We start from the raw sequence: 20,022 nt of genomic DNA on the forward strand, positions 1-20,022 counted from the left end.
TCTCTTCCAGTTTAGAGATATATATATCTATGTGTGTATATATATATACACACACACACACACACACAGATATATATTATTTTTTATATCTTCCCTATTAAGATGTATATTTAGAGCAAATACTCATCAAGTTCTTCCTGATGAATACTCCATCCCTACCAACCTACAGTTTTCTTTTTAAAAACTAGGATCCTTATAATATATTTCAATGATGGAGCTCCCTTTTATATATTAAAATCAAACCAGTTATTATAACACAATGGAATTGACACTCTAGGGTAATGGATATAAAAGGGAATCTGGCTACTCTTTATTGTAAGATTTATACAGTTTTAAAATAAGTTCCTTCAATTTCAAAAGAGACTCAAATGGTGTGAAAAGTCCTTTCTAAACTGAGAACTCAGAAAGCCGGTTTAGATTTCTTGAATAGACCCTGCGGTGTAAGGCCATGGTCATTATTAATGGAGCTCTTTAAACCCTGTATCATGTAGTCACACTTTCTTGCTTCATAAATTGATTTAGATCAATCTCTCCTTTGGAAGACAAAGAAGAATCTGGCTCTACATTGTTGGTCTTCAGAGTGTGTGCTACCTAAATTGTCTAGTTGCTCTTGGACTACATTGTTCCGTAAGGACCTCCACTAACTAAACCATTCTGGACACAAATGCCAGAATTTGCCTTCTTGAAACATCATTCCAGTGGGCCACTTCTCTTCTCAGAAAATGTCATCATTTCCTGAGTAAAAGCACATATTCTCTCATATCAAATCCAAATTTCCACACTTGTCTTTCAAATTCTTGCACACCACACACACACACGTGTATGTACATTGTATTATGTATACAGTATATAAATATATTTAAGTATAGTAATATTGTGATTATAATGTATTATTTTATTTATATAAATTTATATGTGTATACATTTTACATGTTAATATAAACATATATACATTATATAATTTTATTTATATAAAAATTTTACTATATTTTTAAACATTATTTTTATCTGTTCTCTACTTTCTAAATGAGATTTCACTTCTGAGTTCTAACAATCTGTATTACTTTTTTAAAATATAATTTCAACTTTTAGATTCAGGGGATACATGTGCAGGTTTGTTACTTGGGTATATTGTGTGGTGCTGAGATTTGGGGTACAATTCATCCTGTCACTCAGGTTGTGCATAGTATCTGACTGTTTTTCAAATGATCTCCCCTCCCTCCCTCCTTTTCTCCCTTCCTCTCTCTTCTAGTAGTTCCCAGTGTCTTTTGTTGACATCCTTATGTCTATGAGTATGCAATGTTGTTGAGAACAGGCAGTATTTGATTTTCTGTTCCTGCGTTAATTCACTTAGGATAATGGCCTCCAGCTGCATCCATGTTGCTGCAAAGGACATTATCTCATTCTTTTTTATGGGTGAGTAGTATTCCATGATGTATATATGCCACATTTTCTTTATCAAATCTGTCCTTGATGGACATCTGGGTTGATTCCATGTCTTTGCTATTGTGAATAGTTCTGTGATGAACATATGCATGCATGTGTCCTTTTGGTAGAATGATTTATTTTCTTTTGGATATATACCCAGTAATAAGATTGGTAGATCAAATGGTAGTTCTGTTTTAAGTTCTTTGAGAAATCTCCAAACTGCTTTCTGCAGTGACTGAACCAATATACATTCCCACCAGCAGTGTACAAGTGCTCCCTTTTCTCTGAAGCCTCACCAGCATCTGTAACTTTTGACTTTTTACTAATAGCCATTCTGACTGGTGTGAAATGGTATCTCATTATGGTTTTGATTTGTATTTCTCTGATGATTAGTGATGTTGAGCATTTTTTCATATGTTTGTTAGCTGCTTGCGTGCCTTCTTTTGAGAGGTGTCTGTTCATGTCTCTTGCCCATTTTTAATAGGGTTATTTGTTTTTTGCTTCTTCAATTGTTTAAGGTCTTTATATGTTCTAGATATTAGACCTTTGTTGGATGCATAGTTTGAGAATATTTTCTCCTATCTGATAGGTTGTCTGTTTACTCTGTTGATAGTTTCTTTGCTGTGCAGAAACTCTTTAATGTAATTAGGTCCCACTCATCATTGTTTTTGTTGCTATTGCTTTTGAGGACTTAGTTATAAATTATTTCCCAAGACCAATGTCCAGAATGGTGTTTCCTAGGTTTTCCTCTAAGATATTTGTATTTTGATGTCTTATATTTAAATCTTTAATCCATCTTGAGTTAATTTTTATATATGGTGAAAGGTATGGGTTCAATTTTATTCTTCTGCATATGACTAGCCAGCTATCTCAGCATCATTTATTGAATAGAGAGTCCTTTTTCTGTTGCTTATTTTAGTCGACTTTGTCAAAGATCAGGTGGCTGTAGGTGTACAGCTTTATTTCTGGGTTCTCCATTCTGTTCCATTGCCCTATGTGTCTGTTTTTGTACCAGTACCATGCTGTTTTGGTTACTGCAGCCTTATAGTTTAATTTGAAGTCTGGTAATGTGATGCCTCCAGCTTTGTTCTTTTTGCCTAGGATTGCTTTGGCTGTTCAGGGTCTCTTTTGGTTCCACATGTTTAGAATAGTGTTTTCTTTTTCTGTGAAAAAATGGCACTGGTGATTTGATAGGAATAGCATTGAATCTGTAGATTGCTTTGGTTAGTATGATAACAATATTGATTCTTCCAATCCATGAGTATGGAATGTTTTCCATTTGTTTGTGTAATCTATGATTTTTTTTCAGTAGTGTTTTGTAGTTCTCCTTTTAGAAAACTTTCATCTCTTTGTTTAGATGTATTCCTAGGTATTTTAATTTTTCTTGACTATTGTGCATGGGATTGTATTTTTGATTTGGCTCTTGACCTGGCTGTTATTCGTGTGTAGAAATGATACTGATTTTTATACATTGAGTTTATATCCTGAAACTTTACCGAAGTTGTTTATCAGTTCCAGGAGCCTTTTGGTGGAGTCTTCGGGGTTTTCGAGGTATAGAATCATATCAGCTATGAAGAGAGATCGTTTAGCTTCTTCTTTTCCTATTTGGATGTCTTTTATTTCTTTCTGTTGCCTGATTGCTCTGTCTAGGACTTCCAGTACTATGTTGAATAACAGGAGTTGTGAAAGTAGGCATTCTTGTCTTATTTTAGTTCTCAAGGGGGAGTGCTTTCAATTTTTGCCCATTCAGTATGATATTGGCTGTGGGTTTGTCATTGATGGCTCTTAGTATTTTGAGGTGTGTTCCTTCAGTGCCTAGTTTCTGGAGGGTTTTTAGTCATGAAGGGATTTTATATTTTACTGAAAGCTTTTTTTTAAAAATCTATTGAGATGATCATATGATTTTTTATTTTAATTCTGTGTATGTAGTGAATCACATTTATTGATTCAACCTTGCATCCCAAGAATGAAGCCTACTTGATCATGGGGAATTAACTTTTTGATGTGCTATTGGATTTGGTAGTATTTTGCTGAGGATTTTTGCGTCTATGTTTAGTGGGGATACTGGCTTGTAGTTTTATTTTTTCGTGTGTCTTTGCCAGATTTTGGTATCAGGCTGGTGCTAGCTTCACAGAATGAGTTAGGGAGGAGTCCTTCTTCCTCCATTTTTGGGAACAGTTTCAGTCTGATCTGGTAGAATTTGGCTACAGCTTGCTAAACTCCCTAATAATAAGAGCTACCAGACCTCTCCTAACTGATTTACAACCCAGATCACTACAACTCTGACTGGACAAAGGACCAGCCTTATAAACATCCTTTTCAACTGCAGACCATAAACCAGTTTCAGCCAGCATATAAAGGTTATATGCAAACTGTCTTTGTGTCCTATAGTTCACCTTTTGGTGTAAATAGCCAAATTTCACTTCATTTTAATGCTAAAACCCTCCCCCAAAGTGAACATGGGATGTATGTTACATATGGGTTTACCCATTGTGCATATCTTGGCTCCCCTCATAAATAGCTTCCCCACACACCTGCTAAATGTGTATGACATGGTTGTGTAATATGGACTGTGTGAGTCATAAAACTCAACTTGCCCTTTCCTTCCTCGAAGACAGAGTACCTTTGTTCCAGACTGGAGTCTATTTCTTCCTGGTTTGCAAACTGACATCTACAATAAAGCTCTCCTTTCTACTATGTAGCCATCCTGGTGGTATTTTAGATGACAGCCCTTACCCACTGTACCCTAATCCTTCCCACTTGTTTGAAGATGTCTAAAATCCTACCTAGTCATTTCTTTCATTTGAAGTATAATGCAGATCCTCCAGTAGGTGTGATCATGTAGGCTGTTCTCTATTCAAACTAAAGTTTGAATATGTTTCTAATACTTCCCAGAGTTAAAGGAAAACAGATATAATATATATGTAGGTGGTGTTCCACCAAAATGCCTGCATAATACAGGAACAACTTATCCATATGCACATACAACTCTTACTCAAGAGGTATGTTCAGGCACTCTTGTTTTTTCCCTGAGCTGTAGCAGCTCCATGTTCTTATTTCTCTTGGCAACTTTTTGCCTTCTTTGCTTTCTCAACCCATCTTGGCCACCATCTGCTATGTGTCAGTTCCAGAGACCACAAAGAACTAACAGCACCACCTGTGCTTCTTAGTTCCAGCTAAAGAGAGAAAAAAATGTCTGATTGGTTGCTGGTGCTTAGATATACAAGTCCTCATGTCAGACATATTCCCCTCTGGTTCCATTAGTCCTGGGGCCATTCATGAAACAAACTTGTTTGCCTAGGGCCATTCCTTCAGGAGGAGTCACATGAGTAAATCTGTGTGGGAGAGATGGGTACAGTTCATTTATAAGGGGGAACTGAAGAGATAGAGAATTCAGAATGCCTGCTGTTCCTGATGGTTTTGCAGTTCTAAATTCCCATTTCCTATGAAGTCTAACTCTGTGTCCTCAGATTTTAGGAGTTCCTCTATATCTCTTTAATAAACTCTTTTCCTAACTTAACCCCCTAGTTTGAGGAGAGTTCTGTTCCTCGAGACTAAGAGCATTGACCAGGATCTAGAGCCAAAGAACATGAAACCCAAATCCCTAAAAACACAGAAGAAATTCCATGAGGCAGAGGCATGGCACAAAGCCAGGGAGTCGAGTGGGAGTATGAGTGGGTACAGTGTTTCTCCCTAAGTGCCTGCTCCTGTACAGATCCGGCTGGCAGGAAAAGGAGTCAGTTGGAAGTCTTGGCTTGTGGAATCAAATTCTCTCATGTCAACTCATTTAGACAATAGTGAATCTACTTGTCCATCTATGCTGATTCCATAGATACAAAGGGAAAAGAGGAAAGACCAGACTCTTGAATGTGGATGAGAAGGGGATGGGGAGAATAATGGGAGTTGAAGAGCACAGAAAAACAGCGGGCAAATCCTTTTCGCATGGCCATCAGCCCAACCTTCTGTTCATTGTTCTCACCTGTATTATGTGTGGGAGCACACACTTACATGGACACACATAGCTGCTGCTCCTCCTGCCCACACTATGACTCTCTGTAATTTGTCTTCAGGTCTCCAAGAAAGAGACTTTGTGTTCCTCTTTGCCTTCCTTCATATCCTGTTATAAATGCCCTTTAATGATTTGCTCCCTACTGAGCTTTCTATTCCTTCATGTTTCCGATTCATTTTTCCTATTCTCAAGAGAAACTCAATATAGAGAAACCATAACAATGTGATTTGAAGAGACTTCTGTAGCCCACCTCTGCCCCTCTCCATCACCTCCCAACCCAGTCTCCAAAGTTCATGCTAAAAAGAGGGAAATGGGGAAGGAAGGAAAGTTAACTAGTTGAAATAATTCAGCTCGTACTGGGCATGGTGCTGAGTGTCTTAAGCACATTTTGTTCCATTCTCATGACAACTCTGAGAACACGATTTTAATTAGCCCTTCTTTCCTGAAGAAGCTAGGTGATTTAAAGACAACTCATCAGTGGCAGAACTAGGATTTAAACTCAAATCTTTTTGACCCAACGCCCATGCAACATCAATCCTTTGGGCAGTCTAATAAGAAACTATAAGTAGAAAACTTTTGTTAAATTATGCTTGTGTTCTCTGGCAGGGAGATCTATTCGAGCATTCCCTTGGGAACATAGTTTAGGTAACAGATTGCTTAATTGGCACAGTCTGCTCTTTAAAGGATGCAGGTAAACAATGGATGATATGGTTTGGATCTGTGTCCCCACCAAATCTTATGTTGAATTGTAATCCCTAATGTTGGAGGGCCTGGTGGGAGGTGATTTGATCATGGAGGCAAATTTCTCCTAAATGGTTTGGCACCATTCCCTTGGTACTGTCCTCACGTTAGTGACTGAGTTCTCATGAGATCTGGTCATTTAAAAGTGTGTGGCCCCTCCCTGCCCCTAGCTCCTGCCCCCACCATGTGAGATGCCTCACTCCCCTTTTGCCTTCTGTCATGATTGGAAGCTTCCTGAGGCCTCCTCAGAAGCAGAAGCTACTATGCTTCTTTTACAGTCTGCAGAACCATGAGTTAATCAAGCATCTTTTCTTTATAAACTACCCAGTGTCAGGTATTTCTTTATAACAATGTGAGAATGGACTAATATAACAGGTAAGTTTCAATTTGTAACTGGAGTGATAGGGGGAATGTCCCAGATGGCCAGCATTTGGTGGAAGACACTGGAAAAGAAGTCTAACGTGTACATCCTAGAGTTCAAGAGGCCTTAGGAGAATACTATTTTGCCTGAGGCAGATTTGCTCTTAAATTTCCTACATGATGCCTGTTTTACCATATCCTGACCTCCATGATGCCTCCAGGCCACTTGCAGTAATAGTTCCAAAGTCATCTTCCTGTGTTAAACACTTACCCTGTTGACCCAATTCCTTGCTTACAGTTGACTCTAGAGTTTGTATCTCATCTACTATTTAAGCCCTCTTTTAATTCCACTTTACTTCAGCCTTCCCCTGGGGTCATTTTCATTCTGTCTCCTTTCTTTAGTCCTGACTTCCATGGAAGTTACAGTAAAACAAGGCAGGAAAATAAGCAGACAATGATGCTGAAGGACATGCAGGCCACTCCTACCTAACTCTCAGCTGACCCAGCTCCCCTTCACCTCAACCAGGGAGGGAAGGCAGCCCAGAACCACAAGAACTCAGAGAACTATAGTTGAACTGAAGCTCTTTATCCTCTGAGTCAACCTTTCTTGCATCTATTGCACCCAGGGCTAATGAATGAACTTCAAAGAATGGCTCCTAACATCAAGGTCATCAGTGACCAGAGGTATACTTTTGCAACCTCCCCAGGAGCTTTGTTTTGGATGTCTTCCTACCATGAGTTTGGTTACCACAGCAACAGCCAGAGAAGCTCTGCTTAGAAGAGAGATTTCTTGTCTAATGAGCCTGGAAGACCTTAAGGTGAACATAGACAACTTTTGCTGTTTTAGGCCTAAAAGACCTAATTTTTTTCCTTCCCTGTTAGTTACTGGTATATATTTATAGCATTTGTATCACATTAACCATAAAATGAATCTGACTTATTATTTCCTTTTAAAAATCCAGATAGTCTGATCGTATAGAGATCACTGGGGTCCTGAGTCCTGAGGCCACACTGGAATATATTGTCCAAAAACTCTCAGTTTTGTCTCCTAGTTTTGTTTGCATGAAGTCATTGCTCTTCTTAAGTCCTTCTCAGGACCTGCCAAATCAAAACTCCTGAGCTGTAAGGTGGGAGCTATCCAACAATCGGTTCTTCCCCTACAAGCCACCAGAATTTTCTCCTCCTCTAGCTCATTGGGTATGGCGTTTGCACTATTTTGTCCTCTTCCTTTGGAGAATCACCCTTCCCCTGCTAAATAGTTATTGATCAACCCCTGTGGTAAGAATGGTATGACTCAGTTCCTAAGACTGACCAGGCTCAGGCTCTTTCCTGGGGCTTCTGTCAGTACTATATGAGAAGGTATTCTTTTGTCTCAGAGGCTGCTAAGTTGGTAAATCCTATATTACCTATAGGATGGTGGAGAAATCGTATATTAGTCTGCCAAGGCTGCCATAACAGAATACCATAGACTGGGTGGCTATGTTAGTCTGTTTTCTTGCTGCTAATAAAGACATACCTGAGAGTGGGCAATTTATAAGGGAAAGAGGTTTAATTGACTCACAGTTCAGCATGGCTGGGGAGGTCTCAGGAAACTTACAATCATGGTGGAAGTGGATGCAAACACATCCTTCTCTATGTGATGGCCAGAAGGAGAAGTGCCAAGAAAAAGGGGGAAAAGCCCCTTATGAAGCTATCAGATCTCATGAGCACTCACACACTATCATGAGAATAGCATGAGGGTAACTGCCCCCATGATTCAATTACCTCCCACTGGGTCCCTCCACAATATGTGGGGATTATGGGAACCACAATTCAAGATGAGATTTGGGTGAGGACACAACCAAACCATATCAGTGGCTTAAAAAAACAGACATTTACTTCTCACAGTTCTGGGGGCTGGATGTCTAAGATCAAGGTGTCAGCAGGCTTCTTTCCTCAGCTTACAGATGGGTCCACTTCTGGCTCTGCCCTCATGTGGCTTTTCCTCTGTGCTCGCACTCTTGGTGTCTCTTCTCCCTCTTAGAAGAACACCAGTCCTATTGGATTAGGGCCCCACACTTATGACTTCATTTAACCTTCATCACTTTCTTAAGGCCTTGTCTGCAAATACAGTCATATTGGGAGTTAGGGCTTCATATGAGTTTTGAGGGAACACAATTCAGACCATAATAAATTCTATGGGAGAACTGGAAAGAAAGGTGGAGACCCAGTCACATTGTTCACATTGTATCTCTGGATACAGTAAGTCAGCCCTACCCCTTGAAATATTTTATTTTCTTCAGTAATATTTCTTTTCTCTCCACTGCACTCACTTAAATATTTAAACACATTTACATAATGGCCATTGTTTAGTCAAAATAAGTGAAGAAATGGTGTTTGGAGGTATTAGAAACTACAAACAATACTTTATTATAAATTAAGAAGAAATATAATTTGTATAGTTCTTTATTGCACTTTATCCAAAGACATAGGCACTGTCCACATCTTAGTTATTGTGTACATATGAAGATTACTGTAAGCAGATGCTTTTGTCTTAGTACCTTCCTTAAGCACAATTTTTAAGATTCAATTGTTCTAATACTTTATACCCTATAATCAAGCAGAGATGAGAAGACCTCAGAATTCAACAAGAATCTGGGTGCTTACCTCTTCTGATACAAATATCAGAAGCTGATTCTCAAAGCTTCTACTTTTACATAGAAGTAAAAATATCCACTCCATTTCTAATCACAAATGGAAAGAACCAGAGGTGATACCCCAGCCAATCATCTACAGTTAAAGCATTAATACTGTGTTCAGAGGATACAATTCATAATATTTATGCACTCAATTGCACAGAGAGGAAAGAGACACAAAAACTAGTGAAATCATACCTCCCCATGCATGGCTTGTAAGCCAATTCATCTGTGCTATAGGATACAATGGGGTGGCAGGGGCGGGGAGCGGATCTACAATAATGTTTACACCTTATCTAAAGAAATACAGTCATATTGTATTTGTAACATAATGCCAACAAATTAATGTATTGTTTAGCCTTTATTGCATAGAAGGCCTTCCCTTTGGACATGCTACATACAGAACTCTAAACTCTAAGCTTTTTAATCACAGAAAGTGTGCTCTCATCCATCTTTGTGTCTCCTGCCCTTAATACTATGCCCAACCCGGAGTCAGGGATCAAAAGATATTTTTGGTATGAAAGGGCATAAAGACACACATATGACCTTGAATGACAGTGGCAATGTGTTACAATTTATTAAAGATGTCTGCTGAGTCCAGAGTACTGCAAATATTGAACCCAAATTCTCAAAAGGCATGTGATAGAATGGGGTTACTCTTGATAAACTGTAACTAAAGTTAGAACGATTATTTTAGAGACACCGTCAGGGTAGATGTCAGAAAATCTGAGATCCTGTCTTGCATATTCCACCAATAAAGTTTATAACATTGCACCCGTTGCTTAATCTCTGTGTCTTGAATCCTCATCAATAAAGCTCAGTTAAGTTCATTCAAACATTTGTGTGCATGCTAACAATTCACTGGCAATTAATTTGGAAACAAAAATCTGTAAGGCTTCTGCAATCTAGCTGAAATCTACCTTTCCCAATGGATTTTCTAAAATTCATCAGCACCTACCAGCCTGTCCCATGTCTTATATCCTGGCTTCTGCCACACCTCCTTCTGCTGAGATGTTCTCTCTGCTCTTCTCACCTCCCGAATTCCTGACCATTCTTTAAGACCCAGACCCACATACATCTCCTTAAAGCCTCCAGGCCCACACGCACTAGGGGATTATGTGTAGGTGTGCGAACTCCTTGAGGATGGAACACATTCAATTCTTTTCAACGCTGCCCCTAGCAGCCTTCCCACCATACATGGAGCAAAGCAAATACTGTGACTCTCACCTCCCCTTGTTCCCTCAGGACCTCGCAGCCTTCAGTTCACTCAACCCAAGATCTCAAGTTTTCAAAGAAATGAAGAGATCGAAGGCTTCTGTCTCGCAAGTTAGTCACTGATGAGGCAGAAGTGTTTGGCTCCTGCTTCCTCACATTTGTTTTTCACACACACAATGGTTTTGATATGTTTAGAGGGTATTTGCAATGGGACATGGCTGGCCCAACTGTCAGCCAACCTTCATGTTTCTTTCATAGCCCCCAGGAAGTCAACTGAAGAGTTCAAAGAATTGAGAAGTTAAGCCAATTTATTTAAAATAATCTTTGACTTTCTCTTTGTCAATATATGTGTATTTTCTGCAAGATTACGAAAACTAGAATATACATTAAAACAATTTTCAGTGGCATCTGCAGCAACTAATTCTAGAGAATTGTCTTATTCAATTGCGTTTCTTACTTATATGGAACTAAACCTTAATCTGCTTTTCAGGTATGAAATATATTCACGATTCTGTCTGAAAATATGAAATCAAAAGTTAGTATTATAACTCCCAGCTAACTGTCATATTAATTCATCTGGATGAATTTTGTGGTACCGAACTCTGACAATGCTCAGCGTGTCAAAGCAAACACCTGCCCCGTCCCATGCCTACCCCAAAAACAAACGAGAGGCCTTTATAGGTTGCAAGTCCTGGTCTGGTTTATTTATAAAGCAATAAATATTAGAAGCACAAACAAATTGCACGTGTGTAAACAAACTGTACAATGATTGATGAAAGATGAGGGAAGGTGGTTCGGAAGACTCCAAGAAGCATAATAGCATCATCCTGACTGGAAGGTAGATAGAGAGAGAAGGCACCTTAGAAGCATTTGCGGTGGACAATGGAAGGGCCTGCCTCATCGTACTCTTGCTTGCTAATCCACATCTGCTGGAAGGTGGACAGAGAGGCCAGGATGGAGCCCCCAATCCAGACAGAGTATTTACGCTCAGGGGGAGCAATAATCTGCAGAAAGAAAACAAAAACTTCCAGTGAACTCTGAAGTTCCAAGCAAGGGAGCAAATAACATGTTGGCAGGGTTCACAGAACAAAAACATTAGATACTAATTCGCTATAATGTGGGATATGTCATACCACAAAATAATGTGGCCAATCAAGTTATATGAACTCACCTCTATTTCATCATTTCTATTATTAAAGATATATTCTATTATTAAAATGGAATTTCTCCACTTATCTAGAGTATAATTTGGCAACAAGCTAAATATATAGTGGAGGCTAGCCCAAAAGTTGGGGCTTTAAAAATGTATTCAAAGATTTTGTTGCGTGTGTGTATGTCTTTTTTGGTCAAAGATTTATTTTTATTCACTGCTTAAAAGCATTTTGGAAGTTACCTATCTTGGGAAAAGTGCTAAGAAAATCAGAAAAAGTGGTAGAAAAACTAATAGTTAAAGTTTGTAGGAGACAGGAAGCTGAGTATGAGGGGAAAAGGAATTAGGAACGTAATTCTGCTTAGAATACCAAGACTTGCCTTGGATCTCCCACTCACAAAAGTTCTTTACCTTAATCTTCATGGTGCTAGGAGCCAGGGCAGTGATTTCCTTCTGCATACGATCAGCAATACCAGGGTACATAGTGGTGCCTCCAGATAAGACATTGTTGGCATACAGGTCCTTGCGGATGTCAATGTCACACTTCATGATGCTATTGTAAGTTGTTTCATGGATGCCAGCAGATTCCATACCTAGGAACAAGTCACACACACACACACACCACAGTGCATTCGGGTCAAGGTAGGGGGAAGAGAACAGGACTTCTTTGTGTGGGTGAGCTGTCACCATTTGTCTCTGAAACATATGTTGCCCTATAAGACACACTGCAGGGTGCAATGGATGCCTCACAGTTAATCCACAATACAATGCCAAGAAAGGAGCAACTGTGCTTAGCACCTGTTTCGTGTAAACACCTCCTGAAACTATCAGATGTATGAAGATGTATTGGAAAAGGAAAAGATACACGTTTAAACTAAAATGAATGTGATTTTATGGACTTAAATCAGATCCTGACAAAGTTCCTCGTGGAAAGCATTGCTTAGGAAGGATATTTGTTGACATACCAGTGTCCAGTTATTAATATGAGTAGGAATGTTATTGCATTTAATGATGAGTAACTTGGAAAATCCAGCTACTTGGTAATGAAACTTACTGGAATAAGTCAGCTCTTGTGAAATAGCCCTTTTCCTGCAGATATGTGATATTCAGTTACTACTCTGTGTCATCCTTTATTTTGAGATGAACTCAGTGTGTCATCCTTTATATCACTAGAGCAGAACATAGACTTTCCCTTTAATGAGCCATCAGGACTTGAGGTTGAGCTGTGTGGGAGTCCAAACTTTGACTTCTTTTAACTCAAAAGCTTCTTGAGCCTTCTAGATTTCACTCTGGGAGACCCTAAGATTTCCAGGGAAAATTGTGCCTCTGCACCAGACCCTACAACTCACCAATGAAGGAGGGCTGGAAGAGCGTCTCAGGACAGCGGAAGCGCTCATTGCCAATAGTGATGACTTGGCCATCAGGCAGTTCATAGCTCTTCTCCAGGGAGGAGGAAGAGGCAGCTGTGGCCATCTCATTCTCAAAATCCAGGGCGACATAGCACAGCTTCTCCTTAATGTCACGGACAATTTCACGTTCAGCTGCAGAAATAGAGTATCACAGTCATGCTCTGCAGCAAGAAGTCAATTGTCGGGAGGCAGGTGGATTCAGTGAGGGAGGAAGAATCCTCAGACCCACACTGTGGCAGATGAGACACACACTCACCAGTGGTGACAAAGGAGTAGCCACGCTCAGTGAGGATCTTCATGAGGTAGTCAGTGAGGTCCCGACCAGCCAGATCCAGACGCATGATAGCATGGGGCAAAGCGTAGCCCTCGTAGATGGGGACATTGTGAGTTACACCATCCCCAGAGTCCAGAACAATGCCTGCCCAGGGAAGCAGACAAGAACAAGGTAAATTCCTGAGGACCACTGCTTTAGCCATGGCAAAGCCTGCTTCCAATCTTGGCTAAGAGATGCTAGCCATGGGCATTGATCCAGATGAAATTAGATTCCTTACACACAAAGAATAAAAATGAGCATCATGGATTCTAAATCTGAAGAAAACTGCAGCTCATCCTTTTAACTATTATAGTAGAAAAAATTCCCAGGGACACTTTCAAATGACCATCCTTCTTATCAGCCATGAGCACATTATGTAAGCACCCAAGTGTGTTTTTCTTTGCTCCTATTGAACTTACATGTTTCGCTCTCTTTTGACTCAGACCCCATAGGGAATGTATTCTCCTTGGGATGCTTGCCCAGGTGATATGATGGTTTAAACACATAACAATGACTGCTGCACTCCAAGTTGCTACATTGCGCTGAGCTTTAAATAAGGGAAGGACCTAACTCCACAAGCTATCAGCTCCCACAGTAAGTGTGCTCTGAATCTAACCTCAGGGCACTATTGTTGCCTCTCTCTCTTAGCACAGACCTTGCTAGGGAATGGGAGGAAAGGAATTATCCCTTTTTCAACTGGGGGATCTGATTCACAGCAAGGTCGGTGACTTGGGAATGTGATTAGTCAGTGACTGTCCCCAGACCCCTGCATACCTGTGGTGCGGCCAGAAGCATACAGGGATAGCACTGCCTGGATGGCCACATACATGGCAGGGACATTGAAGGTCTCAAACATGATCTGAGTCATCTTCTCCCGGTTGGCCTTGGGGTTCAGCGGGGCCTCTGTGAGCAGGGTGGGGTGCTCCTCAGGAGCTACCCGGAGCTCGTTGTAGAAGGTGTGGTGCCAGATCTTCTCCATGTCGTCCCAGTTAGTGATGATACCGTGCTCGATGGGGTACTTCAGGGTCAGGATGCCTCGCTTGCTCTGGGCTTCATCACCTACATAGGAGTCCTTCTGACCCATACCCACCATAACTCCCTATGAGAAGGAAAAAAATGAGACATGCGCTCACCATGTCAGGAATATAATCAGTGTCTTGTCCATTTATATCTAACTGCCCAAGTCAAGGAAAATATTTAAATACCAGAAATAATAAGCAATAGGATTTTACCCCAATTTAGAAGAATTATTTAAAAATCAGTCTTTTACCTTCTCCCCACTCCCCCAAAGATGTATAACTCTATTGTTGAGAATAGAACTCAGGAGAGAATGAAGCTGTTTCACTGAAGAAGCAGAGCCTCACCTCACCTTAAAAATATCATATGCCTTCATTAAATTATTAAGCTCATCACCCACGTCAACTGGGATATAGATGACTGCATTTTGGAATGACTGAATTAATGACACATTGTATTTCTTCTAAGAAAAAGATTTTGACATTCAAGTGAACACATAATGATGGGCTGCTATGCCATGCTCACTCCAACAGTGAAATTCAGCCTGTCCAGAGCTGTCCTGGAGTCATTCGCCAGCTCCGAGAACTAAGCTCTCCTCCTTGGCAGCCTGTCTGGCCAGGCATGTGACAAACCCAGAGAGCATGGCATTTCTTTTAATAAACGAGGTGGTACGTCGCTATCACCATGGCACTTGCTGCCTCTGCCATGCCTGGCTTCTAAAAATGCAGCAGCCAGGAAGGAGATGGATTACACCTTTGGGGAACCCTGTAAACTGGCTGCGAACATGAGAGAGGAATGCGGATTGGGTCCTGGTTGGTTGGGAGAGGTTATATTGTTAGAATTTTTAAACAGGACTGAAAAGAGAGGACAAGGAAGAAAATAGAGTGTATAAGGCAGAGGAGACACTAAGGACTCAAAGTCCAAAAGGCCGTAAGTGGAGAGAAACTGGTGGCTTTCACACCCAGGAGTGCGACCCTTTGAGAGGCCTGCCACTCAGGTGTACATTTCTCAGTATGTTGGGGTTTGGGGGGGTATTGCTTGCCTTAGCTTGGATTTGAAGTGAATCCGCCTTTTCTTAATTGGGCCTAAAGAGTTCATCGAACAAGAGGGTCAGGTGAGAGCCATTTCCTAGATCGCTGGACTGAAGGGGTCACCAGTGGGACTGGGGGCTCTGCGGGAAGTTTACCTGGTGCCGCGGGCGGCCCACGATGGACGGGAAGACAGCGCGGGGCGCGTCATCGCCCGCAAAGCCGGCCTTCACCAGCCCAGAGCCGTTGTCGCACACCAGGGCGGTGGTCTCCTCGTCGTCACACATCTTGGCACAGCTTCAGGGGGTTCTGCAGGTTGAGGAGGAGAGGCGGACCACGCTCAGCTGCCTGTGCAGCTGGCCTTCTCTGCACCCAGAGGAGGGGACAGAGCAGAAGGGAGGTTGTGGGGACTGGACAGGGGGTTGGGCGGGGAACACTCCTCCCTTCCCCTCGAGTCAAAAAAGGGAGGGAAGAAACCGCGGAAGAGATTGGGGACAGAGAAGGGCAGAGGAATCCACCCAGGCTCCCTGGCCAGGAGTTCCACCTAGGGTGCCAGGTGCAAGGAGGGACCCATGAAACCCAGCCCCTTAGTCCTCCCCAGCCCTTTAACTTTCTTCCTTTTCACCAGCTGGGAGCACGATCTCCAGCCCTGTCCGTATCGCCATGCCTGTGCCCCAGATGGAGGGGAAAGCACGCCCCTTGGAGCCACAAAATTCCCCTTCTTAGAGCCCCTGCGAGGTCCTGCGAGGACCGACGCCCAGGACAAAATAAGCTAGAACCAAATAAAAAAGTGTGGGCTTAAAAAAGAAAGGCAGTCGTAGAGCGGCAGGAGCCGGGGCCTTGGCTGAGGGCCGGCCGGGCGGGCCAGGTGGCGGCGCGGGGCTGGAGTCCGGCGCGGCCCGCGGACCTGGCGAGAAGTGAGCGCGCAAGGCTGGGCGCTGACTCACCGTCGGCGGGTCGGCTCGGCTCGGCTCGGCTCGGCTCCGGCGGCGGCGGGCTCTGGGTGGCTGGCTCCAGGAGGGCCGCTTTATAGAACGCTGATGGACAGGGTCAGTTGCAGCAGCCGGGGGCAGGAGTGGGGGGCCCGGTCTGCCACCTTGCCTTATTTGGTCCCCTTCGCACCCGCTAGGACTGCCGAGGCCATTCATGGAGCCAAGGGCAGGGGAGAGGATCAGCCAGGGGGCCCCCAGACCATGTAAGGAAGGGGAGGGGGCAGCCAGGGGGATGGCCAAATAGGGAGCTGGGGAGGGGCAGGCGATGAAGGGTAGGGGCAGGGGAAGACTGAGTGACGCCAGCCCACCCCTCCCCCTTTCTGGGGTGGGGGTGCTCCCTGGATGGGCTGTGGATTCGGTCCTCCGCAGGCCCGCCAGCCTTGGGGACAATAAGCCACATGCAGTGGGAAGGCTTGGCGCCCTGCCCTCTGCTGAGGGGTCCTGACAGCTGGGCCAGGGCAGCAGGGGAGCAACAGCGGCTTCTCATCTTCCAGGGCTGCCAGGAGCACAAAGGACACCACAGCAGCACATCTGAGTGACTGCAAAAGGGGCACCCGGGACAGGGCACCCTTCTGGTCTATTCCCCACTAGCCTGGATGGCTTTACTCTGAGAGCTAGGGCTGGGCTCGTCTAGGTCAGAAATCTGAGATTAACCAAGGCCACCCGAGTTCCGGCCCATGCGTGGATCAGGGTCTGGCCAGGGAAGAGGCAGAAAAGGGTTTCTGTGAGAGCTTGACCAAGTCTTCCTGGAGAAGGGACCAGGTTTACCCCAGCCCAATTATTGGGTCGCCCTCATCCATGCTGCCGGGGTCTTGCTCAAATTCAGACTCTGGTCTTCAGGTCAGAAAAGGATCCCCTGCTGCCAAAGTGAATAAAGGAACAAATGCCAAAAATAGCTTGCTCACCTGATGGTGGGGAGATGAGCATCTTTAAACTGGGGGCAGAGGCCTTCATTCCAGGTGGAGACAAGACTGAAAAGGCAAATACTTTGATGGAGAACATAGCAACTTAAACTGAGAATATACCAATCCTTGCCACTCAAAGTGCAGCCTGTGGACAAGCAGTATTGTCATAACCCAGAAATGAGCTAGAAATGCAGTCTCAAGCGCCATCCCAATCTGCTTTTCAGCAAGATCCTCATTTGCTTGGTGTGTACATTGAAGTGTGAGAAGCATTGGCGTAAATGACAGCTATCTCCTCTGTGAAAAACAGATATTGCAGAATCTTGAAGTTTTGAGAAGAAAAAAGAAAAATGGCATGAAATAAGGAGAGGGGGAAGGAAGAGGGAGATGTAAGAAGGACACAGATCACTAGTTTGCCCTGGGGTGCCCTGCATTCTCGGTTCTTGACTGGCGCTTTGATTTTTAATGCTTGTGTTTTTCCTCCAGTTCACACCAGTTAAAAATAGAAAACTGGGCACTGGCATCTCTCTCTAGAGTGGTCTTGGGTTGACATGCTGAGGAGGCCTGCTGATTAGATACTTGTCCCGACTGGGGAATGCTGGGCCCTCCCCTCTGAACTCCCCAACCATGTTTGGGTTGGTCTGGAGAAGAAACGCGAGGGCAGCTGTGTGGTGGGGCTGGGTAAGAGGCCTGGCTGAGATCACTCCGTGCAGCACAGCAGGCATTTTACAGTAAAAATATTTGTCGACAGGATGCCAAGAGTAGAACTGCCTCCTCTCATGAAAATATAGAAAAACCAAGGAAAAAGAGAAATGGGACTGGTGTCAGAGTCAGACCTGGGCTCAAATGCTGCCTCCATCACTTACTACTTACTATCTGTTTGGTCTTGAGCAAGACACTTAAACTTCCCAAGCCCCAAGTTTTCCCTCTCAAAAACCATACCCTAACATTTCCTGCAGAGGTGATTGTGTATTGTAATAATTAGAAACAAATGCTGTATGTGAGATGGAAGATACAAAGCAAATTGTATGCGTAATAATGATACTTTTGGAGGCAGTAGTAGCTCTGCCTTTTAAAGAATCAGGTTGATTTCATTCTTCATTGACTCAGCAAATCTTTGCAGGACAAGAACTGTACTAGTTAAGGATTCAGTGATAAATAAAACAGAACAGGACTCATCCTCCGTGGCAATTACAGCCAAGTCAGACAGCTATGGCACAAACTGGGAAGGAAAAAGAGGTATCAGCAGGATAGTCACAAAAAGGGAAGGGGAGTCTGAAAGAGTTTCCAAGAAAAACTTCCCGAGGAAGTCCCCGTTTTTAAAAGTAGAGCAGAACTGAAGTTTATGAACATTTGTGTGAGAAAAAGAGTTTCTACATGGGAACGGCTGATGAGAGAGTCCCACTTTCACTGCTATAGGTGCAAACACTCAGGAATGGAAAACCATGGTTATTGACCTCAGTCCTTCACACAGGCTTCTGGGGCCTAGGAGACCACTTCCAGCTCCCTCATTTCAGGCCCACTGGCTCTAGTGGGAGGCGGGTAGAACAGTGGAGGGCTCACAGCGGTTTTGTGGAACAATATTCACCCTTAAAATGTTTGAAAAATATATTTCCTATTCCACTCATTTTCACCGCTTAACACTCAAAACAGTGTGTTTTCATATGTATTATGTGTGTAGCAAGAAAGAATGCTTATTTGATATTTACTATTTGTATTACTGCTCAATTTCCACATTTTATTTTATTTTTGTGTATTTGTGTGTTTGCTTCAGACAGGGTCTCCCTCTGTTACCCAGGTATAATCAGGTATAATCAGGTACAGTGGTATAATCAGGACTCACTGCAGCCTCCACCTCCCAGGCTCAGGTGATCCTCCCATCTTAGCTGATCCTCCCACCTCAGCCTCCCAAACAGCTGGGACTACAGGTACACACCAACACACCCAACTAATTTTTGTATTTGTTGAAGTGACGGGGTTTCACTGTGTTGCCTAGACTGGTCTCAAGCTCCTGGACTCAAGTGAGCTGCCAGCCTCAGTTTCCCAAAGTGCTGGGATTACAGGCATGAGCCACCAAGCCCGGCCTTGAGTTCCACATTTAAAAACTTTGAACCTTATTTTATATATTTTAAAATGTAAAGCAACAGGAAAGTAAGATTTCATGACTGACTTTTATTTAAACAACTTTTTATGGATCCACTTAATTTGAAAATTGAGATTGGCTTTTTAAGCATATAAAAATGACATCTCAAAACCAAAAAAAATTACAAAACAAAGAAAAAAACAGTGACATCTCCTCTTTGGTGCATTCTAGATTTTTTTTATTATGGTAAAATATGCATAATATCAAATTTACTCTCTTAACCATTTAGAAATACACAGTTCAAAAGTGCTCAGTGCATTCACATCAGTCCCAATGTTATTTTTTTATTGCTAATTGTGACTAAACTGTGCTTCCTGCAGTTTGAGAAAGACTGGTTTATATCCTGTGAGTTGGGGAACCACTGAGCCTTTTTTTTGTCCGAGGTCACACAGGTGAGCAAATGGTAGAGTGACAATTCAAACGCAGGCACCTGGCTTTAAGCCCTGTTCCCAACCACCACCAAAACTACCTTCACATATACTTGGTCTGCTATTTCTCAGAATGTGATGCTAAAACTGCCTCCAGCCAAATTACCTAGACCGCCTAATAGAAATTCAGATTCCTGGGTTCCACCCTGGAAGATTGAATCTGCATTTTAAATGAGCCCTAACCCTTTTCCCCTAGGTACGTTTCTCTGCAG

The 20,022-nt window shown here is 42.7% G+C and overlaps 1 protein-coding gene and 1 long non-coding RNA gene across 2 annotated transcripts in view; one reads left to right on the plus strand and one right to left on the minus strand.

The window, feature by feature from the left end:
• Nucleotides 1–10,993, plus strand: part of LOC119628005 (uncharacterized) — a 38,648-nt gene extending 27,655 nt beyond the window's left edge. Inside the window, exon 4 of the long non-coding RNA XR_005244269.2 lies at nt 1,355–10,993. This is a non-coding gene — a long non-coding RNA (uncharacterized lncRNA). The remainder of the gene's footprint in view (nt 1–1,354) is intronic.
• Nucleotides 10,994–11,108: 115 nt separating this feature from the next.
• Nucleotides 11,109–16,627, minus strand: ACTC1 (actin alpha cardiac muscle 1). Its single transcript, XM_008017128.3, has 6 exons — nt 15,504–16,627; nt 14,075–14,399; nt 13,244–13,405; nt 12,928–13,119; nt 11,990–12,171; nt 11,109–11,432 (listed from the first exon to the last, which is right to left on the minus strand). Exons 1-6 carry the CDS (start codon nt 15,630–15,632, stop codon nt 11,289–11,291), a joined length of 1,134 nt encoding a protein of 377 aa, XP_008015319.1. The 5' UTR covers nt 15,633–16,627; the 3' UTR covers nt 11,109–11,288.
• Nucleotides 16,628–20,022: the final 3,395 nt, after the last annotated feature.

Source organism: Chlorocebus sabaeus, chromosome 26 (assembly GCF_047675955.1).
Source record: "Chlorocebus sabaeus isolate Y175 chromosome 26, mChlSab1.0.hap1, whole genome shotgun sequence".
Taxonomy (NCBI): Eukaryota; Metazoa; Chordata; class Mammalia; order Primates; family Cercopithecidae; genus Chlorocebus; species Chlorocebus sabaeus.